This window comes from Triturus cristatus, chromosome 7 (assembly GCF_964204655.1).
Source record: "Triturus cristatus chromosome 7, aTriCri1.1, whole genome shotgun sequence".
In the NCBI taxonomy this organism is placed as follows: domain Eukaryota; kingdom Metazoa; phylum Chordata; class Amphibia; order Caudata; family Salamandridae; genus Triturus; species Triturus cristatus.
Genome location: NC_140590.1, coordinates 1,592,693,627 through 1,592,721,105, shown reverse-complemented (window position 1 = coordinate 1,592,721,105; position 27,479 = coordinate 1,592,693,627). Strand labels below are relative to the sequence as shown.

At 42.7% G+C, this 27,479-nt stretch overlaps 1 protein-coding gene across 1 annotated transcript in view; it reads left to right on the top strand.

Moving 5' to 3' along the window:
• Positions 1 to 495: 495 nt before the first annotated feature.
• Positions 496 to 27,479, top strand: part of LOC146812454 (piezo-type mechanosensitive ion channel component 2-like) — a 711,007-nt gene continuing 684,023 nt past the window's right edge. Inside the window, exons 1-4 of the mRNA XM_085619448.1 lie at positions 496 to 587; positions 4,597 to 4,698; positions 12,950 to 12,992; positions 24,405 to 24,567. Of these exons, the coding sequence (XP_085475574.1) occupies positions 581 to 587; positions 4,597 to 4,698; positions 12,950 to 12,992; positions 24,405 to 24,567 (315 nt within the window). The 5' untranslated portion in view covers positions 496 to 580. The remainder of the gene's footprint in view (positions 588 to 4,596; positions 4,699 to 12,949; positions 12,993 to 24,404; positions 24,568 to 27,479) is intronic.

Here is a 27,479-nt window from a genome sequence, read left to right as displayed (position 1 = left end):
TTCCCTTGTATGAGGTGTATATCGTCTTCCGATTTACATGCATTCGAATATACTCCACTGTGTTTAGCTGGAGATCTTGTTGTCCTTAGTGTATATATTTACACCCAAAGCATAAAATAACGTAATATTAAATCGTGCAAGAAAACATCACATATCGTTATATTAAAACCTATACTATGCAATGTAGAAGAAAACATAACATAGCTAACATGCCATTACAAAACTTGATACAACATAAAATAATAAAACATGATATGAAATAATCCATGACAGAATATAAAGTAGCACCACATAGAATATAACATATTATGGCTTACAAAAATAATATATAATACTACATGCCACAACAGTACACAATACAAAAAGTAACAGGACCTATTTATCAAATTATAACAACATAATATAATTCAACGTAACATGTAATACATCTGTATAAAATTTAAGATAAGGTACCAGAGTGTTTGCTAACAGCTATATTTTGTACTTCACAGCTATATCAATCCGGTACAACGGGTTATCGGTTGTCTACTTCCTGTTTCTTCTTCTGATTCCACTGTTTCCGAACCCATCGCCTGTGACAATGAAAGGTATGTGAACACACTGCATGAAATGGGATTTGACTACTGCACATAGGGCGGTCAAGTAGAATGTAGTTTATCACCCTTTGAGAAACACCCTGCTTATTTATTTAGGGGTTTTGTAGGGTGCTGATCGCAGAAATCGTGGCATCTCTCAACACTTTGGCTCCCATTTATAACTGTTTTTACTTACCTAAAGCAACTTGAAAGAGTATACTGTGGTCTGAAGAATCAGGACTCGTACAGTTTCACTGTGATAAAATGCATTTTGTGAATACAGAAATCTACCAATAAAGCAGGTTTCCTGCTTTTCTAAATACAGAAGCAGGGAAGGGAATGTGAAGTTCCGGGGGAAACTGGAAATTGCAGTGGATACCCGCAAACTTGTAAATCTTCCTGCACTAAACCTTTCGGAAGTTTTATAACAGTTTCCAGCTCCCTGGGCCTTTTAATTGCTCCCCCATTAGGAATGCCTAGGCAGTGAACAATAGGACCTGGGTGTAGCTGGGAGCGGGCCATCCAGCCAGAATGGGAGGGCCAGGGCCAGGGCCGTACAGGTGGTAGCGGGCATCATGCGTTTCCCCAGGAGACTGGAATGGTGGGTGCTGGTTTTGGAGCGGTGGGGGGCGGTTTTGCTGCAGTACTGCAATATCACCCCCCAGTAACAAAATCAGCAGTTCTGGAGGCCGGTTTAGTGAAGCAGCAGTGCTTAACACTTGCACACTTGCCCAACCCCTCCTCCTCCACCCCAAGGGGCCAGTCTCATAAAATTGCCAGGACTGCTTTGTTTGCTCACTTCGGCTTTGGGTGGAGCTGTTCACTGCCCCACTTACATGTCAAAGGGCTGCCTCCACCACTATCACAAGGGAACTTGACACCAGCCTCTTGTCTCCATTGACCTTTTTGAGCCTGGGCAGGGGAAGATAGGGGAAGGAAGGAACTTTCCAGAACTAGATGTGGGAGTGGACTAGAAGTTTCCTCCAGTTCAAGGGGTGATGCCAGGTATAAATGTTGGACCTCCTGAGCCGCTCATCAGTACACTCCTGGACCTGTGGACATTACAGAAGAAGGACTGCCTTGTTCCCCAGAGGACTGCCCTGCTGCTTGAGACCTGCCTTGGTCTTCACAGGACTGTCTTGCTGCTACCACAGAACTGCCCTGCTGCTTGAAGCCTGGTTTGTTCCCCAGAGGACTGATCTTCTGCTTGAGGCCTGCCTTGTTTTTTTAGAGGCCTACCCTGCTCTCTGAGAAGGAAGACTGGACCTGCTCCCTTCATTCCAGGCTAACCGGAGTGGCTCCAATGTTCCGTTGGCTGTCCTTGTGTTCTGAGCTACAGGAATACAACAAGCTTCAGAGACCTCCCTGCAACTGCCCAGCTCACCTGCTTGCTGTAACTTGCCCTGCCTGGGCCAGCACCCGGACCTAGCTGGACCTGCATGAGGCCTGCTGGCCTCTGCTGGAGTGAGTTCCTGATCCCCAAGAGGTGCCTCACCAGGTCCTGAACCCTTGACTGGCATCAGTTGAGCTCCTATTGTGAAATCCTGAAGTTTTGAACTCTGCTCACCGGACTTTGAAAAGGCAACTTTTTCAGTGGGGCTAACCTGCTGTCTATCTAGTCCGCACTCCATAGCGGTCAGCCTGAACTTGTGACTTTGTCATGGTCTAGAGCGACCAGATACCCACAGTTAGCACTTACTCTTTTTTTGGTGCTGTTTTTACTTAAAATTGATTGTTGTTGTTTTGGTCTCATTTTAGCTATTGAATTCTACTTTATTTGTCTAAATTGGTGTGGAATATCTATTTTGTTGTATTTTCACTTTATTATTGCTTGTGTGCTGCATAAATAGTTTACACAGTACCGATAATTTAAGCCTGACTACATTTGTGCCAAGCCACCAGAGGGTTAGGCACAGGTTAATTTATTGTCTTTTGTGGTTCACCTTGACAAGAATTGTAGTTCTTGCTTGAGAAGTGTTTGCACAGCGCCCCTCAATCTAAAATGAAATTTCTAATAGGGCCATAGTCCACTGACTGCTCCACAGTATCCTCTTTTTCTTCCAGAACCAAAATAAACCTTTCAGAGTGACTACTTGCCCACTAATAAATAGCCTGCTAGTCACAGAAAGTCAGAAAAGAGGAGAGAGTAAAAGATAGACAAAGAGGAAGAGAGACAGAAAGAAGAAGGAGAGGGAATAGGAACTGAAAAAGAGCAAGGGAGCTAGAAAGTGAGAGAGGAAGGTAAAGAGATTGAGAGCGAAGCGAGAGAAAGAGAGGGAGAAAACACAATACATTAGATACTGCATAATTGTTAAGTATGACATTATAGGATTTCTGATATCAGTTATAACTATTTTGATGCCTGAGCATAAAGCGAATTTCGAGTAACCTGGTACAATAACTGGAGACTGGCCAGGTATTCATCGGCATACATTTTATTTTTAAAGCTTTCCACTTGTAGTTACATTTATGTATCTGTTTTTCTGTTTGCATGCTGCCTTTTCTCTGCACTTTTTACTGTGAGCATAATTGTATATTTATTGATGCATTGTCCTACAGTTAATGCCTGCTTTCAGTAGAAGATGCTTAAACGCCAAGGCCAGTATTATAGCGTCTTGCCCAGGGGGTGAAACGGGCATTTCCACCCACTTTTAGTGCCCCCACAGCACTTTTGTATTACAGAAGGGGAAACAGTTGCATGATCACAATGGGGCATGACACCATGCATTTGCCATTGTGTCTATGCCATGTTATGTATGTGGGCACAGCGACAACGCAGCAACCCGGAGGTGCGCTGATTGTGAATCACATTTGGTGTGGTGCACAGTCAATGCAACGCTAGAGGGGGCCCCTAGGAAATGAGAAATGTGGGTCTTAGAGACAGGTATGTTACATTGCAGACTCGGTCAGTGCACCTTGTGTTTGAAATGCCCCCCTCCCTCCCCATCATTGAAGTACAGACAAATGTCAGTGAGGCCCCAGGATTGTTGATCCCATGTATTGAGGATTAAAGAACAATCTGTGACTCCTCCCAAAACATCAGCAGGTTTGTTTGACCACATAAATGGTTTGTTCTAGAGGAGTAAATAGTCTTCAGTCAGTGGGCGGGCAGGTTAAAGCCTTCAATGTGTGGGGGGAGCTCCAGTGTGAAATAGCAAAATGAAATATGTGGTCAAAGTGCTGTTATTAAGCTGAAGTTCTTCCTCCTGAGTCCCCTTGTGTATTGTTTTAGAAGGAATCCATGGATGTCACCCAGGATTCAATGGGACAAGAGACCGTATGAGCCATGAAGGGTGTGTGTATCTGTTAAGTCCGGCTTGTAGTAAGATAATCGCATATATTAGATACTCTATATAGTGGAGTATGGTTTGTGTGGACATTTCAGAAAGGTTTAGAGAATCCATGATGCAATGAGAGGTGGTCGTTGGGAGGGATCAAATCTACACATTATACAGGTGGTTGTCACATATTTATTTGCACGTTTACATTACACATTTTTATTACACAGATTTAAATCTTCGGGTACATGGAGAGATAACATTAATTGCTCAGATTCACAACATTTTGCTCAAGAACCCAGATTTGCAAGTTCAGAGGTCAACAACTTAGCCACTTGACCACATCTTCAGGAAGAGTGGTTAAGCAAGAGAAGTTAAGACCTGGACTTTAACGATTGTCAAACATTTTAAAGTGATGTTTGCCTTTGGATAAAGAAGTCACTTTTAATGAGACACCTCTCTATAGTCTGTCACTATCCTTAGCTTTGGACTGGAATCTGTATTAATGGAAAGGCCATGTTCTTTTCCTGTGATAGTTTGGGTAAAAAACATGGCTAAAGTACAAAGAAGGGGCTTTGTAGTATGTAGATATTACAGGAAATGTTTCTTTCCTACATCACTCTATTGCTCCCGTGAAAAAATATAATCAGTGTCAAACAGTACTTTGAGATTTTTATAATATGGCAACTTGCACCATGTATCCGGCCTGTAATGTAGTGTCTTACTGCTTCTTTCCTTTGTAGGACGCACCGGGCGGTTCCTTCAGATGATATATTACACCAGTTTCATATTCCTTCTGATACAGTCTTCCTTCCAGATTGCTTTCCATTATGTCAAGCCACAAGGTAAAATAATCAGTCTGCCAAATTATTAGCCACAAAAGTAAAATGGACAGCTTTTTTATCATTGTGCACCAGATATGACTTATTGAAACAGTGACTCTCTGTGATGCATTGTGACCCAGTGAACTGTGGCCCAAGGAGTATCTGTGAACCATCACTTTTGAGTGTTAGTGTTTGTCAGTCCTAGGTTAGTCCCATGCACCAGGCCAATAATAAACTTTTATGCTGTTACATTTCTCTAATTTGTCTCCCCGTCTGCTGTATCTTATAAGTTTAATGTCCAGAGAACACGTAGTATAGGTAAGAGATGTAGAGAATGCAAATGACATGAAAAAACAAGTATCCAAACCATACCAATTTTGTTATGTTACTTTGTTTTATATACTGTTACTGCCTCCAAGTACTGTGGGCCTTCTGGATGATGCATTGGTGCTGTAGATGTGAACTATTGAAGAATGAAGTATGTTTAACAGGATTCAGTATCCATGTCCCTCACGTTCCATGTTCCTTGTCTTCCAGTGGTTGTGTTACTTAGTGCAAATCTATTCTATGTTTCGCTTTGTTACCTCTTGTCTCCTATATCTTGATGTGTCTCCCTATGTCTAGCTGCGTCCCTCTGTGTGTAGATGTGTGTAACTGTGTCCTTCTTCCTGAAAGACTTCATTTCGAAATGGATTAGAATCTAGGGTCCTGAAATATGCCTCACTCCAGGGCATTACATACCCTGTCTCCAGTGCTGATCTTTTCACCTGCAATTCACTGTTTCAGATGTGTTTGTTTAGTTGAGTGAAAGCAAATAATGACAACAGCGCTAAAACTGCTATAGGCGATCACACAAAAGTCCATGGTTGAAAACAGTGCCCTTAATGACCTAGAGAGAAGTGGTCATCCTATCCCAGAGTCATCATTGTGGGCAGGAGAAAGAGTGGAATTTAAATAAAGGTACCAGATACCAATGCTTTCCAGAGAAGAAATGGTCTTCCATATTGAAGCACAAAGGAGACTGCGCTCTTCGGGCCCGATTCACAAAAGTAATCTGAGACAAAATCCTAACTTTACGACTTTCGGTATTCACAAAAAGCATTTAGGAGTAGTAAAGTTAGGATTTTGTCTTAAGTTTTGGTCTTAAGACAAAATCCTAACTTAAGTTTAACTTTAAGTTAGGATTTTGTCTTAAGACCAAAACTTAAGACAAAATCCTAGGTATAATTTTCACCCATTTTCTAACATTGGAAGTTCTCAATTAAAATAAAAAAAACTTCACATAAGCTAACATTGCAAATTTTGCACAGACCAACACAATCCCCATCTTTTTAAGATTACGTAAATTTCCAGTCTTCCTCAGAAAACAATGACAAGTTTGATTGCGAAATCACCAAAAACTGCAGATGGTACATAAAGGAGGCAAATCCCTTACCAAGTCCCACATTTTCTCTGGATCCTGTCGTGGTGGTCTCACTTTGGAACAAAAAAGAAATGAGAACAAACACTCTACTACAATATTCAAGCCACCCTTCTGTGTTTTGTTTCTTTTCTTTAACTCTTTCCTTTATTCCCTGCCTTGTGTTTGTTTTATAACTTCCTTAACATCTGTAAAATTGATCCCACCTTACCTCAACTCTGCACCAAACAATCTGGGCTTCTGCAACAACCTCCTTGTTGGCCTTCCTGCTTCTTCTCCTATCCTTAGAATCGTATTCAGTTTTACCACCGAATGCCACTCTGTTTCACCCAGCTCTCTGCTTCAGCCTAGTCTTGCAGATATCAGGCAAGTTGGCCATCAATTTACCTTCAACTCATGATACAGTTACTCGCTTTAGCTTTCAAATCAGTATATAGTGTTGCCCTTCTACCTTGTACAGACTAACTTTATCTATAATCCTGGTTATCCATTTGATCACTAGCCAACCTTCTGTCCGCCACCCATCCCTCCAGTCACTCTTGCTTCTGGTACCTTCCTGCAGAATATAAGGGCTGTCACATTTCTGAGCACCTTCAACACTGTCTTTTCGAACTCAAGGAGTGTCTTCCCCTCCACCCACTACTGAAAACATTCTCAAATACATCGCGTTCCAGCCTAATGAACAATGGTTGATGTAACATGTTTTTGGAACTGCTATAAATGTAAATGGACCGATGCGCAGTAACTGTAGACAGAATTGCTAATGTCATATGCATAATAACTTCATGTCTAACCCATCACACTCACCTGAATTCTAGTTGCTGTTTCCATCCACAGATCATCTTATATTTTGTATTCCTTAAGTCATATAAATCATTTATGTCCAAAATACAAAAATAAAATAAAAAGTCCACACTCATCTAATAAGTTTAATTCTTTGGATATCTTCAGAGTGACCTTTGCATTGATCATGCATGAAAGTGTGTCTTACCTTAGGGGTGGCAACATATTTCCTAAACTCATTTCCATCACATTTAGACTTGAAAATATAGGGAAACCCACTCCTAGCTGTGAATGCAATCAGGTGTCTCCTTGTGAAACTAAAAGCATGCCTGTCAATTTAATAAAAGTAACAAGGTAGAGGGAAGCTAGACTTATCCCTGTAAATCAGTGAATGAAATACATTTGATAAAGCATAACATTGGCCAACTAGGACATCTTGGTGTCATGCTTGTTGCTGTAATTCTGGCTCACTGTTTCGACCCTGGCTAATTGTGGATTCTGTGAAGGGGCCTCTGCAGCATCCAGAAAAGATACAGTGATTGGATCTGCCCAAGCACATCCAGGCCGATCATGAGATTGGTCTAGCACTGGGGTTTTCATGAACCTTAAGATTGGAGCTGGACAGCTGGTCAGAGAGGATCCCTATTGGTAATGAGAGGACATCACAGTCTTCTGCAATTAATCAACAAACATGATTATGATTATTAAGTGGACATAGCCTCCTTCAAAATGTTTCACTAGTGTTTTTTCTTATTTTGTGGAAGATCTGTGTTTTTATTGGAGACCATTCCATCCCACGGATAAAAAAGATGTTGCTGTTGCTTGCTGTCCAGGTACTTCAGCTGCTACGAATTCCAAAGTTGATCTGGGGTTTTCAATGGTGACTGGGGGCCACTGGAATAAGAAATTTCCTGCCGCAGGAGTTTGTGTTTTGTGACTGGAGGAATCCCTGGATTGTTTAATTTCTAGCAATGCATTGCTTGTGTAGGCACTGCACTACTTTCCAGCAATGCTTGTACTATTCTAAGGGAACCAGAAGGACTATGGAAAGGCACTCGAGGCAGTGATACCCGCCCTTCCTCGAGGAGGCAGGATAACGACAAGAAAGGTACAAAGTTGCACAGTACTCCTACAGTAGGCAATCATAGACAAGCACCATTGGACTGAGTGCCAGAAACTACAAGATGACCTGAGAATGCAACAGCAATGTACCATCACCCTCAGTCAGTTAGCTAACTCTAACCAGGTTGTTAATCCGCTCAGCCTAGGGCTACCACGTGTGGGGGCGAGGACCAGTTGTTACATTCTTATGTGTCCCACCTGGCCTTCTGTTTCCAGGATTATGTCTCCACATGTACCTGCAGTCTAAGATTTTCCTTCTCCTGAGAGTCGCTCGTATGATTAGAGGTCACTTCGGGGACCACTGTCTTAGACCACAAAATTGAATTTCATCCCTCTGGAAGAAAAACAGAAAACAGTTAGAAAACCATCTTGTGCTCAGAAAGGCCCTCAAGACATATTTGTTTTGTTAGTCTGTTGTAATCCAATGTTTATTTTGTAGTGTTGCCATCTTGAGTCAACTGTATGGTTCTCTTTCAGTGCCATGATACCATGTAGTGATGTACACCATGCTTTACCACCAAATCATACAATGCTTTGAATGTCATGAACATAGATATCATTTCTCCTGTATTAAGCACTCCCTTAGAAGGAGCTCCAGCAAGGTTCCTTCGGGAAGGTAGTTTTTTATGATCAAAATCCCACATGGAGGATCTGTGACTCAGTTAATAGGGAAATGTTTTGACTTCTGTACCTAAAAGTTCACAGTCCATGACTGAAACTGAGGAATCTCTAATGAACAAGGTAATCCATTGGTTGGGAACTGTTCGTAAATATCTGTCTATTATCAGAGAGTAGATCCATAAGGTTGATAGATTAACAAATCCTCAGCATAGATATGATATTGTTAGAGTAGTGTTTTACAATAGATATATAGTTACAGGGTTAGTGACAATGGATTGATTCTTGTACATTTTCTAATGCTCCTACATCCACTGCCCGATCGATATTAACGACTAGCTGAGGTTCTGAGAACTGGGCCTAAACATAGTGAGAGACAGGACAAGGCTTCATCTCTGAATAAAGTTGATTGGCTAACCTATAATATAATGGATCCTGACCCCTGTGTATCACTATGAATTGACCCTGCTTTGAGCGAGGGAATGGGAAGCTTTAACCCAGAGGTATGTCCATCAATTGTACAGGTAGAGGAATCCCTTTATAAATAGTTGGATAGCCTTCCCACCCAATCAACTAGTCTTGCTGATTGCTTACTTATTGAATGTCTTGATAAAGCACTTAGTATTAATTCTGGTAACCAGCCAGCAAGTATTTTCTTGCAATGGGATGATAAGATTAGAATAACTTCAGTTACGCAGGAATATAATGATAGTTTACCTGCATCACCCACATTTATTAAACTTCTTTCATGGAATATTGCTGGTATAGTGTCCAAAATGGTCGACTCAGATTGAGGATCTTTTATAGATGCAGACAATATTTGCCTTTTTCAGAAAATGTGGAGTTTGAGGCCTGTTTTTTGGGGGGGGGATTTGCTTGTTATCATAAACCTGCAATATATGCAAGGAAGGGAAGACATTCAGGTGGGTTGGCTATGTGGGTTTAAACCTCCCTTAGCTGTAGAATTAAAGCGATCATTATTGAATATAATGACATCATGGCATTTTTCCTTAAACTATCAAAAGGCCATACGATAAGTGTGTATAATATATATAACAGAGTATCAGGTCAGAATCCGAAACAATCCTGCAGTTAGAAGCAAGCCTGTTTGCCAGTTTAGGAAAGGGGAAAGTTATTTTTGCAAGGGACTTTAATAGCACCTTTGAGCCCCTAGCAAGTAGTTCATGAGATCTAACTGTTGACTTGGATACGAAATGGGAGATACCAGCATTCGAATTGTCGCCTGTTAAATGGTCAGCTAAAGCTATCCAAGTTACAGCCATGATCCTAAGAGCATGCAATGGTAGATATAAATCAGACAGAATAGGCAAACATATGTTTAACAGGCCCGGCTGTACAAGCCGAATCAATTATATTTTAGCTGAATTAGGCCTTTAGCATCAGTCGGAAAATAGGAGCATCTTAGATTGTATGGATAGCGAACATAACCCTCTTATAACTAATGTCTTGCATGATTCCCCTATGAAGGTTCCACCCACAATGAGTCAAAGAGATATAACGTGTACTAAGAACAGAAAAGCTATAAGATGGAATTGGGTACAGAGAAAACCTGAAGTCTTGGAAAAGGTACGCGTAATGGTGGATGACACATTTATGAACATCCAATTATATCCTGTTGAAGGCGAATTACCTATGATAATGGACCAGCATAATTCTCTACTTGATAATGTAACAAACGTGCTATCTCTGGATGTGAAGCCAATCTCAAGGAAATGCCCTACCTTAACATGGTTCAATAAGGCTTGTAGGATAGATAAACATAATCTATTACAAGCTCTGAAAAGCAATAATAGAGCATTAGTGCAGCATGCTAGAAAAGCCTATAAATGTGAAATATATAAGGCTAGAAGGGATTGGGAGAATTTATTATGGGAGGATCTGACTGAGGCTACCAAATCAAATAATAATACGTTGTTCTGAAATATGATTGCTATTGGAACATCTAAAGCCCCTAAAGATCATTAATATTTTGTTCAGACTAAAGATTGGATTGTCCATTTTAGCAGCTTATATAAGTTGTGCGATGGCGTATTGAAAAATGAATTGAATCTCCCAACTTCAGGAAAAAATTGATAACAGCCCTATACTGATTTTAACTATAAAAGCCACAAAAGATGTTATAAGAGGGACTAAGTGTGGTAGCACCAGGCCCGGAAAGGATCCCAGGAGATCTTTTTCTTACAAACTCTTGACTTCTGGGTGCCATTTATCAGCTACATCTCTAATCTTATTCTAAAAGGGGCAAGTATACCACCATCCTGGAATGCTGCTGAGCTCATTACAATTTTAATAAAAGGGATTTCCTGAAACCCAACATAATTATAGACCGATCGGTCTCTTAGAGAGCCTGCAGAAGGTTTTCTGCAGGCAAATATTAAGCAAGATCCAGGATTGGATTGTTGAAAAAAAAAAATTGTCAACCTACTAGGCTGGGTTTAGATCCAAGTTGAAAGTGCTTGATCAGGTCTTCCGTTATTGTAATATTTCCCGGAAAACCTTGATATTCAATGGGGGCCACTAGTATGTGGCCTTCATTGATTTATGTACAGCCTTTGACTTGTTTCCAAGGAACAATGTTTCGACAATCCTGAATGATATGGGTCCTCCTTCTGATCCCTTCTCCAAATTGATTCGATTGCATATGAGTAACTATTTACAGGTGAGATAGAATACTGGAGGACAGCACACCGAACCAATTCCAGTTTTGGCCCCCACTCTTTTTTTCCTGTGTATAAATGACGTGGTGTCTTGGTTGGACAATGAATGATTTGATGCACCAATAATTGGAGGCCAGAGGGTATCCACTCTCCTATTCACAGGCGGCACACTGTTATTGTCCAAGACCCCTTGTGGCCTCCAGCACTTTTAAACACTTTTGAGTTATTTTGCAAAGAGAGTGGGTCTGGAATTGAATAAGAGCAAGACTAAATAGATGGCCCCCCACGAAAAAGACCCCACACTACGTATGAGAATAGGCACAGGCGAAATTGAATGGGTCTCTCATTTTGACTATTTGGGAATAAAATTGTCTGACAACTTTTTTTGGATCTCACAGATACAGAAAAGTCAAACAACTTTTCAGCAATATAGCTCTAGCATAACCAAACTGCATAGAACCTCAGTTTCAAGGGCAGTTTCACCTGCCTTGGAAATGTATAGTGTTATGGGGGCCACTATGTATGGATCTGAATTATGGGGACATATGAAATGTGATATGATCTCTATTACTGAGAAAAGAGTCTCTAGATCTTTGTTAGCTCTTCCCCACAGCACTTGACTGATTCCTATGTATTTAGATTTGGGCAACAACCCCATTATGGCCGCCCAATTTAAATACTGGCATTGCCTTTGGGCCACAGATGAATTGGCTCCTTATAAAATTGGTCTAAGGGAATTGCTTGATTGTACAGATATTAAAAGGATCTCTTGGATGAACGATGTAAAATCTGTATTTTCTAGGTTGGAATAGGGAAGATTCTGGGAACAGCTCACAAAGAGTTGGTTATGATCTCTAGGACATCAATTAAAGAACAGTATTATACCTTTGTGATGGAGTAAAGCTTTAGAAGTTGTTATAGTGGCAGTATCGTGGACAATTGTCTAGCTTTTAAAATTGTACCATCATTTGAAAACTTTATGGATCTTGCTTTACCCTCCCTTAGCTAAGAAATTATATTTCCAATTTAGATATGGTACTCCTAACACTAAGAGTTTTAGCAAAAATTGGAGCCATCAAGCTGAATCTTATGATAAATGTCATGCTTGTTTAACCGTGATGGAGACAGTGGCCCATCTTATCCTATTTTGTAAAGAATATATTCCCCCACTGAAAAAATGGATAATACCCTTATGCAGAAGTTGTGTTTATACATGTTACATCAATGCCTTAAAAATTCTTAGATCTGATACTAGTCTCATAGTTGTACACTGTACGTCCAAATATCTGATGTCTCTTCGGCTGCTTGGAGCACACTTTTTAATGGGAAAGAAGTGATGATGAATTATTGTTTTTAATTTTTCAATATGATATCTTTAACTCAGACACTTAATTTTTATCTTGTATTTGATTGAAAAGTTTAGATTAGATTTTAACGTATTAATGTATTAGGTAGAAGGTCTGTATAGACGTAGAGTTGGCAAATATATGCAAGGAGCCCTGTTTTTTTTAGCAATCAATTGTATATGTTCTATTGTGTTATTAAGGAATGAATTTCTGAAATAAACTATTTGATGATGATGATAGAGTGTTGTTGGGTTTGTAAATAGTGTTGCACTGTTAAATGAACGTCTCTTTTACCTTTCTTATAGACTATCTTTGGGAGAAGATTCTTTGTCACTTCGGGATCCTTAGGTAAGATGCAGATTGTACAATTTTTTATGACACCTATGATTTCCAAAAACAAAAAACAGGACGTGCCTTAGTCAGAAGTAGGACTATAATTTGTCAAAGATCATGGGCCACTGAAAGACTTTAGTGAGAGCTCTCGTAAACAAAGAATATGGATTAGAGTGAGAAAGCACGATTCCACTTTCAATGTTTTTATAGTGGATATATAGGAAAATTAAATGTAAATTGGACACACAGTATCAGTGAGAGGAAAAGAGTTGCCAAACCAGTTTTCTCGTAGGCATGTAGACTTCAGGAAGCCATACCTCCAGCAGTCTAGACTTAAAACATCATAGTCAGAAACAGGTGTTGCTCCTACTTCCTGCAAGAAGAAAGTGAGGAGTGTCAAGGTGCCCCATTTTAGGTACTGGATGTTGAGCACTTCATGGCTTTTATGCCCACAAAATTTTGCATCCTGGTACTTTCAGTCTTGCCTTCATAATGAGGAAACTACAAGAACCAGAATGCAAAGCGATGTGGGCTAAAAATTCCAAATCTCATATCTGGTTTGGGACACTGGCAACATCTTGTGGTTTTCTGTTTGAAATTACCTATAAATTCATTGTTGAGCTGTGCCTGTAACTGGCCAAAGTGTTTCCTAATTATGTCCTAAAACATTAACTAAAATAAAAAATATGGGCAACTGGCATTGAACAGTTGCCAAGAAGTTTAAGACTAAATCTGTAATGTGACAGTAGGGATGTTTCAGAGTTCAGCCAGGCCCAGTATTTTCTTTTTCCTCCAGTACAAATAAATGTACTGTTCCTAGTGCTTTTCTTTATGCAGATTAGAGAACCGCGAAGCCCTTCTCTGGATGGACCGAAAGCGGTGTTAATCCCTTGAAGATTTTGGTGCTTCACACCTGAGCCCGTTCAACAAATCAATACATTCATTATTATGTGAAGCACATTAGGCTCCACAAAAAGGACGGAGAATATTTTAGTATCAAATCATGAAGGTTTATTAAAAGTAAATGGGTTACAGAAGGCAAAAACCAGGCGAGCTGCAATTTATTATCAGAGTGCATATGCTTCAATTAATAAACAATCAATTAGATAAAGTCTCGCGAAGCCGAGGAGGAACCTGCATTGGGCTGCCTCAAAGGGAAGGGCAAATTAAAAGTATTTGAGAGAGCATTCTAAAATCTTCTGCTCTGTTCTAATCTGTTCTGTGATAAAAGCAAATTTTACTGGACTACACGCACGTCTTAAAAAGACTGTCCAGTCAGGTTAAAGCAAAATGATACAATTTGATACTCAATAGGTTCTTAAGTTCTCTCACAATACAAGTTTCTCTCTGTGTCTTTCAGACTCACACTATCTTTAACAAGATAAGATACATGGACCATGCTGCACACTGCAGGTGCCCCTTGAATGCGCTATTTATTAAAACGACATTCCACGTTAACCACAAATAAAATAAAATATTTCTTTACATGGAAAAGAAGGAAAAAGAATTCTGCACTCTATAGTTTCAGAACTTCAGCTTGCCCAGAAATAAAATGTTCATGTGTCACAAAGCAAAGATGTCAGCCAATGTTTGAAATTCAGGCCTACATGAAGTATAATAGCTAAACATGAATGAACATAATTTCTCTCTACATTAGCACTAGCATGACCAAGTGTTCATATCTTGTTAATACAAAACATTTAATAAAATCACTTCCCCACTGTGCTGTTGTAAGTTTGGATATGCCCTATACATACGTCGAAGGATATGTATTAATTCACATTTCCCTTCTACAAACCAGGCAAATCTAGAAGCCATTCCCTAACAACCATAATTTGGCGTAGAAGCATTTGTTTTGTAAAACATCAGCAAATATGCAGTACAGTTTTTTCACGCATTGGTGGCAGAATGTCGGAAGGTGAACAGGAGGTTCATAGCTCACTGGCTTAGTAGGGGCCAATTTTCTTTGCTCTTACATACCAGCAAAAACAAGTCAGAAAGGGGAGATATTTATATATATTTATAAAATTTGGTAATGAAAGGTCTGTTCAAGCACATACTCGCAGCATACACCAACCTGAGATGCACTCGACTGTGTTAATACAGGCTAACGCTCTAGGCAAGCCTCCCATTGACTAATGTTCAAAGTTGTGAAATCTTTAGACTCACAACTTAGAGATTTTTTGATTTTCAACTTTGAGAGCATTGCAAAATATCAGCTCACAAGTTTGTACAAAAAAAGTGTGTCTGTTTCAGCAGGCTTTTGTGGTAGAGGGAAGCTTATCCTGACATTGCTCAGTGACAGCTCTCTGCCAGAACCCAACCCATACCACCTTCCCTTGCCCCTCAGCCCCTCACATGGTCCCCAGCCCAGAGCTCGGAGTCAACTCTCTGTCAGAGCCACATCCCTAGCACGTACTTTGCCTCACCTCTTGGCCCCTCACATGGCCACATGCTCTTACCTACAGACCCCCTACCAACATAATCAAGGTCCTATCTAGGGGGGCAGGCGCAGTAGGGGCAATGCAGCGCTTAGCGTTAGACTCGGCCAGCAGCAGTACGTCCAGTTGGGGCCGGTGTATTGACTCACAGACAGGCCGCCAAGCAAGCTGGACCAGGTACCTAGGTCACGTGCATTAGGCAGAGGTGTCCAGTGGAATCACATAATTGGGGACTGCACCAGGACATGAAACTGCACAGGTTGGATTCCGACGTAATGTTTCTGCACCACTGATATTGTTAACTGCGACATGCATTTCCCTAAGGCCTCTTGTTTAGACGCACCAGTAGCTGGGTAGGCGCGTACTTTGGGAAGGATGGTCACAAAGGTATATTAGCCTGTGGCGGCCAAGCTCGCAAGACATTGTCACACTCTTCTCTAATGGAAGCCCCTTTGGGGAAACAGTGGGTGGTGCTTGCTATTTGGGCAGAGGACAGGAGCTTCAAAGAGCTTTCCAGGGTCCCCACGGCTTAGCCAAATGATCAATGCACAGGAGGATGGAGGGTGATTACAATGGCCTCGCTGTTGGCATCATTGAATAACCACAAGGTACTACAAATAGGGAGCATATCAGCTGCCCAGCGGATGTGTATCACAAGAGGATCTGATACACATGATTGTAAGGCCTTATTAACGCTTTTCATAACAGTCCAGAGCACTACACAGGGGGTGAAGAATAGGCCAAAGTCCCTTGTCAATTTATGCTTCCTTTTATTCGCCCAGGATTGGTGCTTGCAATGTCATTCAAATTTGGCAGCCAGAAACGGAAAATGCAGAGAAGTACCTGTGATTGTGCGTGGGGCACTCAGCAGCGAAGTAAGCTAAGATTCAGCATAATCCTGGTACACCTCGGGAAAAACTCAGGGTTATGAGCTACACACGAATAGGCACTATTCAGTCAGCTGGGGCGGGAGTTTGTCAGTCCTAAAAGGGAGCTGTTACCTCAATAGTGCTGAAATTGAGGGGTTGGATCACAAATACGGACAACTACCAGAGCACAGTTTGCATTCATAGTTAGGAGGGGGCAGGTACATTGCTCATAGATTTTACTCCAGGTCCAAAATCATTGCATGTTACCAGTTGCTTCAGTTAAGCAAATTATCCTTGGGAGTTGTCAGCTAACAATGGAACTACTTTCCCAATTTCTGGCCGAGGAATTCTGGATGGTGTGGCACTCCCATCAGGGGTGTAGTGAGAAGATCAAAACTGGCCCGGGCTCAGCAAGGGAGGGTATTGCTGGTTGCATCAAACTGGGAGATATGTGGTATGGCCCAGTGGGTTTGGTCGCCTTCTAGCTGGCCCTTCTGGAGAGGGTTACTTCCTGGTTCTGGCTGACAGCACGCCCCTTACCAATTTTGGGTTGAACCCGTAATGAAGGCATTATTAAATATGTCAGGCAATGCGGGTCCTGGCAGGCGCTTTTGCAGTCACTCTTTTGCAGGGGCAGCAAGCTCAGGGTTCTGGGCGGGCTTGTTAGCGGAGCGCATCATGCAGGTGGGACGATTTGAATCCCAATGTTTTAAAAGGTACTTCCGTCCGAGCCACCCAGGGGAGTGGCCGGAAGACAGGGTAAGTGTATTATGTACAGGCAAATTTTGAGTATACCAAGGGCACCCCTGTGATGCACCAGAAGAAGAGGGGTTCACCTGTCAAGAGTGGGCATGGAATTGTTTTGCTGGACCTGGGAGAGGTCCAGGAATCAGCAGGATGTAGGTAAGAATGCCGGCCTTGGTGGGGGACCCTGGTTGTGACAGTGGCCACACCCAAAGCTGTGGCGGAGTTACAGGGCAAGCAAGAGGCTGAAAGGTACATGGGGTACCCTCTTCAGGAGCACAACAAGGGTGCAAAGGCCAAATATCCCCAGAGAGGTCCTCGCGTTGGACCCTGGAGGAGCGACAGCGCCCCGTTAGTCCTACGGGCGGTTGTGGACCTGAGCAACCGGGGGTTGCCTGGAACTCACCGCCCCCTTCGGGGGCGTGAGTAATGGGGTGGACTGGCGGTCCACCGGTGGGAGGGGTTACCCCCTCCCCAAAAATTGGTAAGCACCAATTGGCTAAGGCCACGGTGTAATTTGGCTCATCAGGTGGGCAGGCGGGTGGGCAGCGGTGGAGGGGCTGCCTGCCCTTGGATCGCCCGTAAAATAACCCACCATGTTGGCATATTTGGTAGGCAAATAAACCTGCAGCAATTTTCTCCACGAAAAAAGGTGTCTTGTCTGTTTATTTCTTCAGGAGATTGCTGTATGGGGGATGGGGAGTGTTGCTAATATTGGCACTAATGGCTCCATCCCACCCCCATGCACTCTCCAGAGTGCATGCCGGCCTCTCCCTGCCGAAACCTAAGGCTCTCCCAGTCATAGCTGGAGGTCGGCAGTTTTCCTGTTGCAGGATTTCTGCCACGTCACACTTTGAAATCATGCATCTAGACAACTCACCAACAGGTGGGAAAAGTTTCTTTCAGTTGAGCGAGGCAAAGTCGGAAGCATTTTTCCTATTTTACCGGTGTGAATATACCAAAATGTTTCCCATTTTGCAGAGGAAGGTAAAACATTTGCCTGCCCATAATTCAGTAGATATGGAAAGGGTTCCAAGGCTTGAGTTTTGCCTCTTCATGGGTCTTAAAAGAGGCACCATAATATTCCCAGCCCTACAGAAGATCCACTGGGTCACAGTCCACATCAAGTAAGAGGATGATTTAGAGTTTGGTGAAAATAGAAAATCCTCTGAAGGAAGTTCCAAATCCGGTGGCGAGTAAGGTAGGGAAGAGAATAGATTGCCCACGACAGAGTAAAATACCTTTGTTAATGACATAGGTGTCAATCCAGTGGTGTATCCAGTGATCACAGCGCCATCGAGCTTCAGGATAATGAGAACAGTTTCAGTGGAACATGTTTAATACAGAAGGTGAAATACTAACATTAAAATATTTGAAATTCCACCCTTTGTAACATTAGTGCCTAACGTTTCCTCTCCCTGTGCATGCCTGTTGCTCCGCCTTAACATAGAAAAAGTGGCGATAGGATTTTGTGTGACATGAGTCCCCAAGAATAAAACAAGCCCTGGCAAAGTCAGTAGATCTCTCCCTCGAAATCTATTGGCTTTGGAAATGTTTTTCAGTCTCCACCGATGGCTGTTGTGCATGTGCGTTGCAGGCATGGTGACTACCTTTGAATGTGTTTCTTGATGTAAAAGGGAGAAAGATCGTCATGTGTGTGCGTGTGCATACTTACGCACTGGCTGCCACTTTTACTTTCATTTACTCTTACAAGATGGCTACCACCCTTTCTCAAATGTTAAAAAATAACTTTGCAAGGCTGCCACGAAAAGGAATAGAAATGAGCAGCTTTGTAGCACTGTGCTGCTTCAGCACCCTTGTGAAAATAATAGAAATAAAGAAAAATAATTCATAGATTGGGTGGCAGGAGGGAGTTTGGAAAAATCATGCTACCCAGTAGAAGTGTGCAAGAAGTTATAATAATGAACAATAAAAAGAAGTAATCAGGAAGGTGAATGTGTAGGTAATGCAGGGAGGTAGGTGTTTGGAAAAGCGTGTAGACTGGCACCAGTTTCTGGTGCCAGGCCCTCCTATAAAGAAGTTACAAAAATAAATAACACAAGCATTTGCAATGCAATAGGTCTCGCATTTGCAAAAGTTTAAGCTATTGGCATTGTTCATGACAGTGCCTTTTTTAATCTATTTTATAAAAAAACACATAATGGCATTTATTTATCATTTAAAAAGCCAATAGCTAGTGTTGCATTATTCTTAGCAATGCCAGATGCTCACACTTTTATAATGCGAGACCTATTGCATTGCAAATGCTGGTTTACATCTGCCTTTCTTTCTTGATTTAACTTCCTCTACGCTGTATCGTGGCTTAGACTTGTACACAGGGTCTCCAGGTTCACAGATAGCTTAGATGCCACCAGGAATTGTAGTTGTCAAGGTGGCCTTGGTGGACCTGTTTGACCTTCTGATGTAGTTTAAAGGTGTGGTTAAAAAAGGTGTGCTATCTTAACAGACCCAGGTTGCATCATCTGTTTCAAATACCCTGGTTGTCCTAAATATATCCAAGCAACCGCTACTGCTTTTAGCTTCCCTGGAACATTCATATGATAGCGTATATGTGTAGGCATTATTACAGGTCACTGTTATTTGGGCACGGTCCCGATGGTGGTGATAAATTTGTCTGCAGCTTTCCATCTACTCATGGAATCTGAGTGTAAAATGTGCAGAAACCAAATGATAAGGGGGTCAAACCCTACTTTTCTTCAGCTACAGCTCTTCAATCACTTTGACAGATGCAGCTTACCATTCTAGCATCAATGATATTCTGATTGTCCTTTCCCTGTTGGTTGGCAAAGCACAATGCTTTCACCACCTTTGGACCTTGATACATAAAGACTCTTCGGTGTTGGCATTTGTAAAATAAGGCTAGAAACGTAAAGTACCAGAATGCTGCTTTCTCTTTCCTCCTCTGACTAAGAGCATTTTTGCACTTCTTGATGTATAAGTACTCTTGACAATCACGTGCATCGGTCGTTAACTAGAAAATCTTTGAGTGGTGGGTTTGTACCTGTGATATTTCGGGTTTATGTAAATAAACAGATTAGGCCCATTCAGTATTTATCTTTGTTAATGTCAATCTGTACCTACTGCCATTTATTAAAAATTGAAAAGGAGACAGTGCTGTGAATTTGGCAGGAGTACTCATGTTGTACTTTCATGTGGGCGAGAGGAGCATCTGCCTCTGTTAACACTTTAGAAGCAGCAGGCTGGCTTGGATTCCCACTACTAAGGTATTACCCAGGGTGGATTAATGTCCCTGCTGCCCTGAGAGAATGGTACAGCACACCAGCTTTTTTCTAAAGCTAGTCTTCAAGTAGACCGTGTCTGACGTCTGCACATGCAAACCATTTTTGTGGTGAAAGATGAGATTTTGCAATCTATTGCATTCATGTTGTACTGCATGCCAGAATCTAAATAAGAGTTCAATTTGCGCCCCGCTTTAGATTAGAAAGAAGAGCCTCAGTCCAGGTGTTTTTATGATGAATCCAGTAGTTTCTGGGTGTGGTCTGGGTTTAGCATAGACCGAACATATTATAAGGGTGTCGGCTTGATATCAAAGAGGCACTTCTGAGAGGCTTTATTTCAACGGTCTTTCAGAGTCTCATTAGAAGAGAACTAAGGGCCTGATGTACAAAGCCATTTTGCATTTTTTTCAGAATCGCAGAGTTTATGCCAACAATTCATTAAAGCATTTCCAGACTGTAAAATGGTTTTACTGACTCTTTCTGAATTGCCGATAGCAATGGGCATCAAAGGGGCTTCCCTCGCAATTGTGAAACACGATGTATCAATGGCTTGGTTTGTAACACCAGTTGGTGTTGCAAACCATTGATAAGTTACTGAATTATCAAAAAAAGTATTTACAATGCAATGGTCTCGCCTTTTGCATAAATTGGAGCTATTGGTATTGTAAACGACAAACTTTTTTATTTATGGGTTGGTTTTTAAAACAGATAAATAAATGGCATAGTCATTTACAATGCCAATAGCTTTAGCAAAGGCGAGACCTATTGCATCTATACACACACACACACACACACACACACACACACACACACACACAAACCCACACACGCACACGCGCGCGCACACACACACACACACGCACACGCACACACACCAAGCCCCACACACACAATCCTTTGGTGAATATGTAGTGTTGGAAGGGGTCCACAGGGGGCACAGCGGTGGGGAAACGAGTGGGACAGAGGGCAAAAGGGGCAAAAAAGGGAAAAAAACGAGTGGCGCAGAAGGGCACAGAAAAACGAAAGGAACAGACGGCAGAAAGGCACAAAAAACGAGGAAAAACGAGTGGCACAGAGGGCAGAAGGGCACAAAAAAACGAGTGGAACAGAGGGCACAAACAACGAGAGGACCAGAGGGCAGAAAGTCACAAAAAAAAAAAGAGGGAAACGAGTGGAACAGAGGACAGAAAGGCACAAAAAAAAGAGTGGAAAACGAGTGGCACAGAGGGCAGAAAGGCACAAAAGACGAGAGAAGCAGAGGGCAGAAAGGCACAAAAAAACGAGTGGAACAGAGGGCAGAAGGGCACAAAAACGAGTGGAACAGAGGGCAGAAGGGCACAAAAACGAGAGGAGCAGAGGGCAGAAAGGAACAAAAAAAGAGGGAAAACGAGTGTAACAGAGGACAGAAAGGCACAAAAAGAGGGAAAACGAGTGGAACAGAGGGCAGAAAGGCACAAAAAACGAGGAAAAACGAGTGGCACAGAGGGCAGAAGGGCACAAAAAAACGAGTAGAACAGAGGGCACAAACAACGAGAGGGGCAGAAAGGCACAAAAAAAGAGGGAAACGAGTGGAACAGAGGACAGAAAGTCACAAAAAAAGAGTGGAAAACGAGAGGCACAGAGGGCAGAAAGGCACAAAAACGAGTGGCACAGAGGGCAGAAGGGCACAAAAGACGAGAAGAGCAGAGGGCAGAAAGGCACAAAAAAACGAGTGGAACAGAGGGCAGAAGGGCACAAAAACGAGAGTGGGACAGAGGGCAGAAGGGCACAAAAACGAGAGTTGCAGAGGGCAGAAAGGAACAAAAAAGAGGGAAACGAGTGGAACAGAGGGCAGAAGGGCACAAAAACGAGAGTGGAACAGAGGGCAGACGGGCACAAAAACGAGAGGAGCAGAGGGCAGAAAGGAACAAAAAAAGATGGAAAACGAGTGGCACAGAGGGCAGAAAGGCAGCGCCACAAACAAAACATTTCAAGTAAATTAAAAAAATCGTAAATCACACTGTGAACATATAAATGAAGGCATGCGTTCTGGCAAGATGGATTGGGGAAACTCCATACTTGGGTTTCAAACGTACAAGCACAACAATGTCAATAAATAAAATAAAACTCTGAAAGGAGCCTACCTTTTAAACCAGCGGTGACGGTGGGGAGGGGTGTCGGGCGGGGGCAGCAAGACAGAGACTTGCAGGGTGGGAGGAGAAAGGGAAAACTGAAAGCACGAGTGCACAACAATGTCAACAAGCCCGGCGGAGCATGGGCGCGAGCGCTTGGGGCGGGGGAGCGGACCCTTTGCGAGTGGAACAGAGGGCAGAAGGGCACAAAAACGAGAGTGGAACAGAGGGCAGACGGGCACAAAAACGAGAGGAGCAGAGGGCAGAAAGGAACAAAAAAAGATGGAAAACGAGTGGCACAGAGGGCAGAAAGGCAGCGCCACAAACAAAACATTTCAAGTAAATTAAAAAAATCGTAAATCACACTGTGAACATATAAATGAAGGCATGCGTTCTGGCAAGATGGATTGAACAATGTCAACAAGCCCGGCGGAGCGTGGGTGCGAGCACTTGGGGCGGGGGAGCGGACCCTTTGCGAGTGGAACAGAGGACAGAAGGGCACAAAAACGAGAGTGGAACAGAGGGCAGACGGGCACAAAAACGAGAGGAGCAGAGGGCAGAAAGGAACAAAAAAAGATGGAAAACGAGTGGCACAGAGGGCAGAAAGGCAGCGCCACAAACAAAACATTTCAAGTAAATTAAAAAAATCGTAAATCACACTGTGAACATATAAATGAAGGCATGCGTTCTGGCAAGATGGATTGGGGAAACTCCATACTTGGGTTTCAAACGTACAAGCACAACAATGTCAATAAATAAAATAAAACTCTGAAAGGAGCCTACCTTTTAAACCAGCGGTGACGGTGGGGAGGGGTGTCGGGCGGGGGCAGCAAGACAGAGACTTGCAGGGTGGGAGGAGAAAGGGAAAACTGAAAGCACGAGTGCACAACAATGTCAACAAGCCCGGCGGAGCGTGGGCGCGAGCGCTTGGGGCGGGGGTGCGGACCCTTTGAAGTGCTTCAAAGGAGCCAAAGCTATAGAGAAGGGAGGGGGGAGTGGAAGCAGCTGTGCACGTGCATGTGATCGTGCACTCAAGGTTTAGGCCAGCCAAAACAGTGGGTAGCACTTTGAAAATCCCACATATAAAATGTCTCTTGCGAGACCTAAAAACTTGAGAGGGGATAAGAGAGCGAGGAAGGCACTGCACTCACATGGAGCTCTGAAAGACAAAAAATAAGTCTCCTGTTGTCAGCAGTGGAATGATACAAGTCAGCCAATCAAAAACATAGTTATGAAGCTATAATCCTGGAGCTGCACAAACACAAGAAAAGAGAGAAAAGTCACTGAATAAGGAAGATGGAACTGAGATAAACAAGATAAACTTAAAATGAAGGGCCAGGGGTCAATCCTAAGCCACACCCATGTATATTGTGCTTTAGATAATGTGTCTTACAACAGGAGGAGGAGCAGTGATTTGATGCTGGAAAACTAAGTTTTAGAGGAAATTCAAGAAAAAGGAAGTTTTAGGGACAAATGTAACTAAGAAATGTTGCTGATGGAACCACATTTTAGTTTACAGAAACACGCAACAACTCATGAAAATGCTTTGTGAATTGGGCCTTTTGTTATTTAGTGGCATACTCGCATGTATCCTATTTTTTCACCTTTGATGCTATCTCCCTGCAGTTGGGACATCTATCCCATCCATATTACCCAGAAAAATAGCTTTAAAGCAGTGTTATTAATGATTCTTGTACTCGTTCCTAAAAGCATACCATAAGGCAAGGCCTTTGCATTAGTGTAATGCGCAGTCTTAAGCCATGTGGCGTACTGTTTCATACCTTTCTCTTGCTTTTTGCTTGAACCCTCATTCTCGAATTCATTTCCTTACTGGTGAATTTTTCCGGTTTCCTTCCTGGAGCTATATTTTTCTTCTGTCAATATTTTTGATGCCAAATTCCTCACCCCCAAAATGGAATCTAATAGAATCATGGTATGTGAGATGCATTAATGGCGTGAACGAGTTCCCTGCCCAATTATCCCTCTCTTCTACTCTCTACAGACTAAGCCTTGTGGACGCTGGGAACATTGTACGCCTACTTGCTCCCGACATTGGATTGTTCATCATTGGCATCTTCATAAGAAGACTTTGTAAAAAGCTGGTAAAACCCAATGTGCCCAAAGCCGCTCACCACGCAAGAAGTCACGAGGACGATGAAGATGAGGTTAGTGTGACATTTTGAATATGTGTGCAGCTTCGTTTTGGGGAGCCATTTGGAAAGAAGTTAGTCCCAAAACTCCTGGTGCCGATAAGCTTTACATTGTGTGTTTTCTGAGTTTTGCGACTGATTTATATATCGGAACAACAAATGGGGAATAACGTGTGAACTGTATATTTGCACTCATTTTGAGTGAGTCATTTCCGCATTTCCCTTATTTGCGGTCAAAGTTCACACCAACTGAAAGCCGCTGGCTAGTAGCGAGCATACACCCCAACCGTCGTTTGCTCTTGGGTCTAAGATCGGTGTAGTGGTAGAACGGGCCTATAATGCTATTCATGCCTGGGATTAGGTCTCGCAGGGTCTAAAAGATCACCTTTGTGCTCATCTGCAGAGAATTCAAGTTGCTCCAAGTTAGGTGTAAGATGCAGGGGCGTAGCTTCAGGGGGGTGGTGTTTGCCGTGGCAGTTGTAGGGAACTGTTGTGGGGGGAGGTAGGGGTTTAGGAAAAATAAATAAAGAAGAAATCTTTCCTGATGGTCGCCGGTCGCCATCCACCGCCTTTCGTCCGACGCAGGAGCCAGAAAGCACACAGGCTCCCAGACTCCCCTAGCCAATCACAATGCTGCCTTACAGCAGCGTGATTGGTCTGAGCCCCCTGGTTTTGCGCTCAGAGAGGGACTGGGAGGCTGTGCATGTTCTTCACCCAGGCTGTGCATTACAGCCTGGGTGAATATGCGGTCGAGCCTGGGACTTACAGGTCAAACTGACTGAGGGATGCCGAGAACAGGTCCTACAGGCCCCTCCACCCAGACAGACCATGGGGCATATTAGTGCTACCATATAAATACTACGTGTTCATCAATAACCGTATGTATATAACCAAGTGCGCTCAATAGGCGCACGTTATTAGTCTAATTTTTCACCTTAATTTAGGTTTCTGCACGGAGTGGTACACGTGGAGCTGGATCCCATGCTGTCCTGAAGAAGAGGTTAGGGGATACCTCGAAACATGTTGACAAAATAATAGGCAATATAACCACATAACAGTTATATTTTTCCTGTTATCAACCCCTTTTTATCTTACAAGCTAGGAGTAGGAATACATTTTTAACTCACTAGTTAGGCATTTTTAACTAACACCAACATCACTCCCCCAACACCGCACAACACATAGTTTCACACAAAAAAGTGCTCCTACGTAAATCTCGCAAGTCGTAGTACGCCCCAAGCAGTAGATGCTTGGGATGGCCCCAATGATGAAGCATGTCACCTAGGGGCAACCCTGGGTGAGTGAGGGGACTCTAGAAAAGCATTTTTCTTTTCTAAATTGTTGAGGCTCACCAATTTGGTGAACCCACTGTCTGTTGACTTAGGCTAGTTTCTCATGATCCATTATCTATGGATCAATTGAGTGTACTTTAATGATATAGGAGGACGAACCTAGCCTGAACCTCCTTCTCCCTCTTATTCTGACGAAGATGCAAAGCGCCCATGACGGTTTTGCTGGCCCAAGATGGCCGGCCAATCCGTCATGCACACTTAAGGTACGGCAACCACTCCTCCTCCCTCTGGGTCACAGGAACCCAGCCCCGCCTGCACTAACCTGGCTGCGCCGCAACTGCAGGCGCAATACTAAAAATAAAATGATAACCTTCCGTTATCATCATTTTATTTTTCCTCTTCACTGCTCTTAAAGCTGTGAGGCGATGCTCCTACGCCTTAGCGGAGGAGCTGCCGCTGGGTGTTTGGGGAGTTAACACCCCCCTAAAAAATGTATTCTGTAGTGAATAGTTGGGTGCAGGTGCTTTCAGTCGGGTATGGTGGGATATCTGTCGGAGTTCACCCTGGAGTTTTACATGCACACACAGACAAAAACACACATACACACACACTTCCGCTCTCTCTTTTTCTCATGTCTGCCATAAAACATTGGTTAGTTTGAAAACAATTGTGTTTTAAATACCCCTAAGAATCCTCACTCCTCGCTCTTTTCACTGCCTCTTAAGCCCCCCTCCGTGTGCTGCTTCTCATAATGTAGTTTAACAAATTATGTCAGTGTGATTGTTGGGAAATCTTAAGTTTACACCCCCTAATCTGACTGACCAAGCTACGCCCCTGGTAAGATGTGCAACCGTTCTGACTTTTTGCTCACATCAGTTTGCATTTTTGTTCTTGTAAATCCTTATAATGGGAAAATTGAACCTATGTGTACCTTGGATATGAGGTACAGCACAATAGAAAAAAGATAAGTGTCTGCAAACTTTATGAAATGAAAAATGAAATGAAATACCAGCGATTGTAAAGCGCACAGCTACCTCCGAAGTGGTGTACCAGCGCTGGGAGCCGTCGGGATGATTAAGTGAGCTATTGCCCAGAGTCACATGGTACTGGGCTAACCTGCCGCCGGCACCGGAGATCGAACAGTGAACCCTGTAGTCCGGAGTCAGGCACCCTGGCCGCTGCGCCACACCTCTTCCTCTGGCATGTTTTTGGTGTGCATGTTAACTTTTTTCAGCATACAATGCCATTTTCTGTCTTAATGAGACAGCATTGTTTTTGCCCATTGCTTTTTAAGATCTAACCCTAGACAGCTTTAGTTGTTCTTGTCATCACTTCTTCAAAAAAGTGCAATAAAAGGAAACAGAGAGCAAGAATAGGCATTGGACAGCCTCCTTCAGTCATTGACGTTCATGTGTTTTTCATGGTATTTAATAAACAGGGCAAACAGAATTTGGGACAGCGGACACTCTTATCTGAGACCCTGAGTAATCCGAATTTTGCCGCTTCAATCAATTTTATTATTATCGCAGCTGAAGCATTCACATAAAGGTTCGTAAGCACAGATTAAAACCAGGAAGGAAACAAAAAAGCCCCCAAGGTATGAAACAGTACTTCCCAACAAACCAAATCAATGGC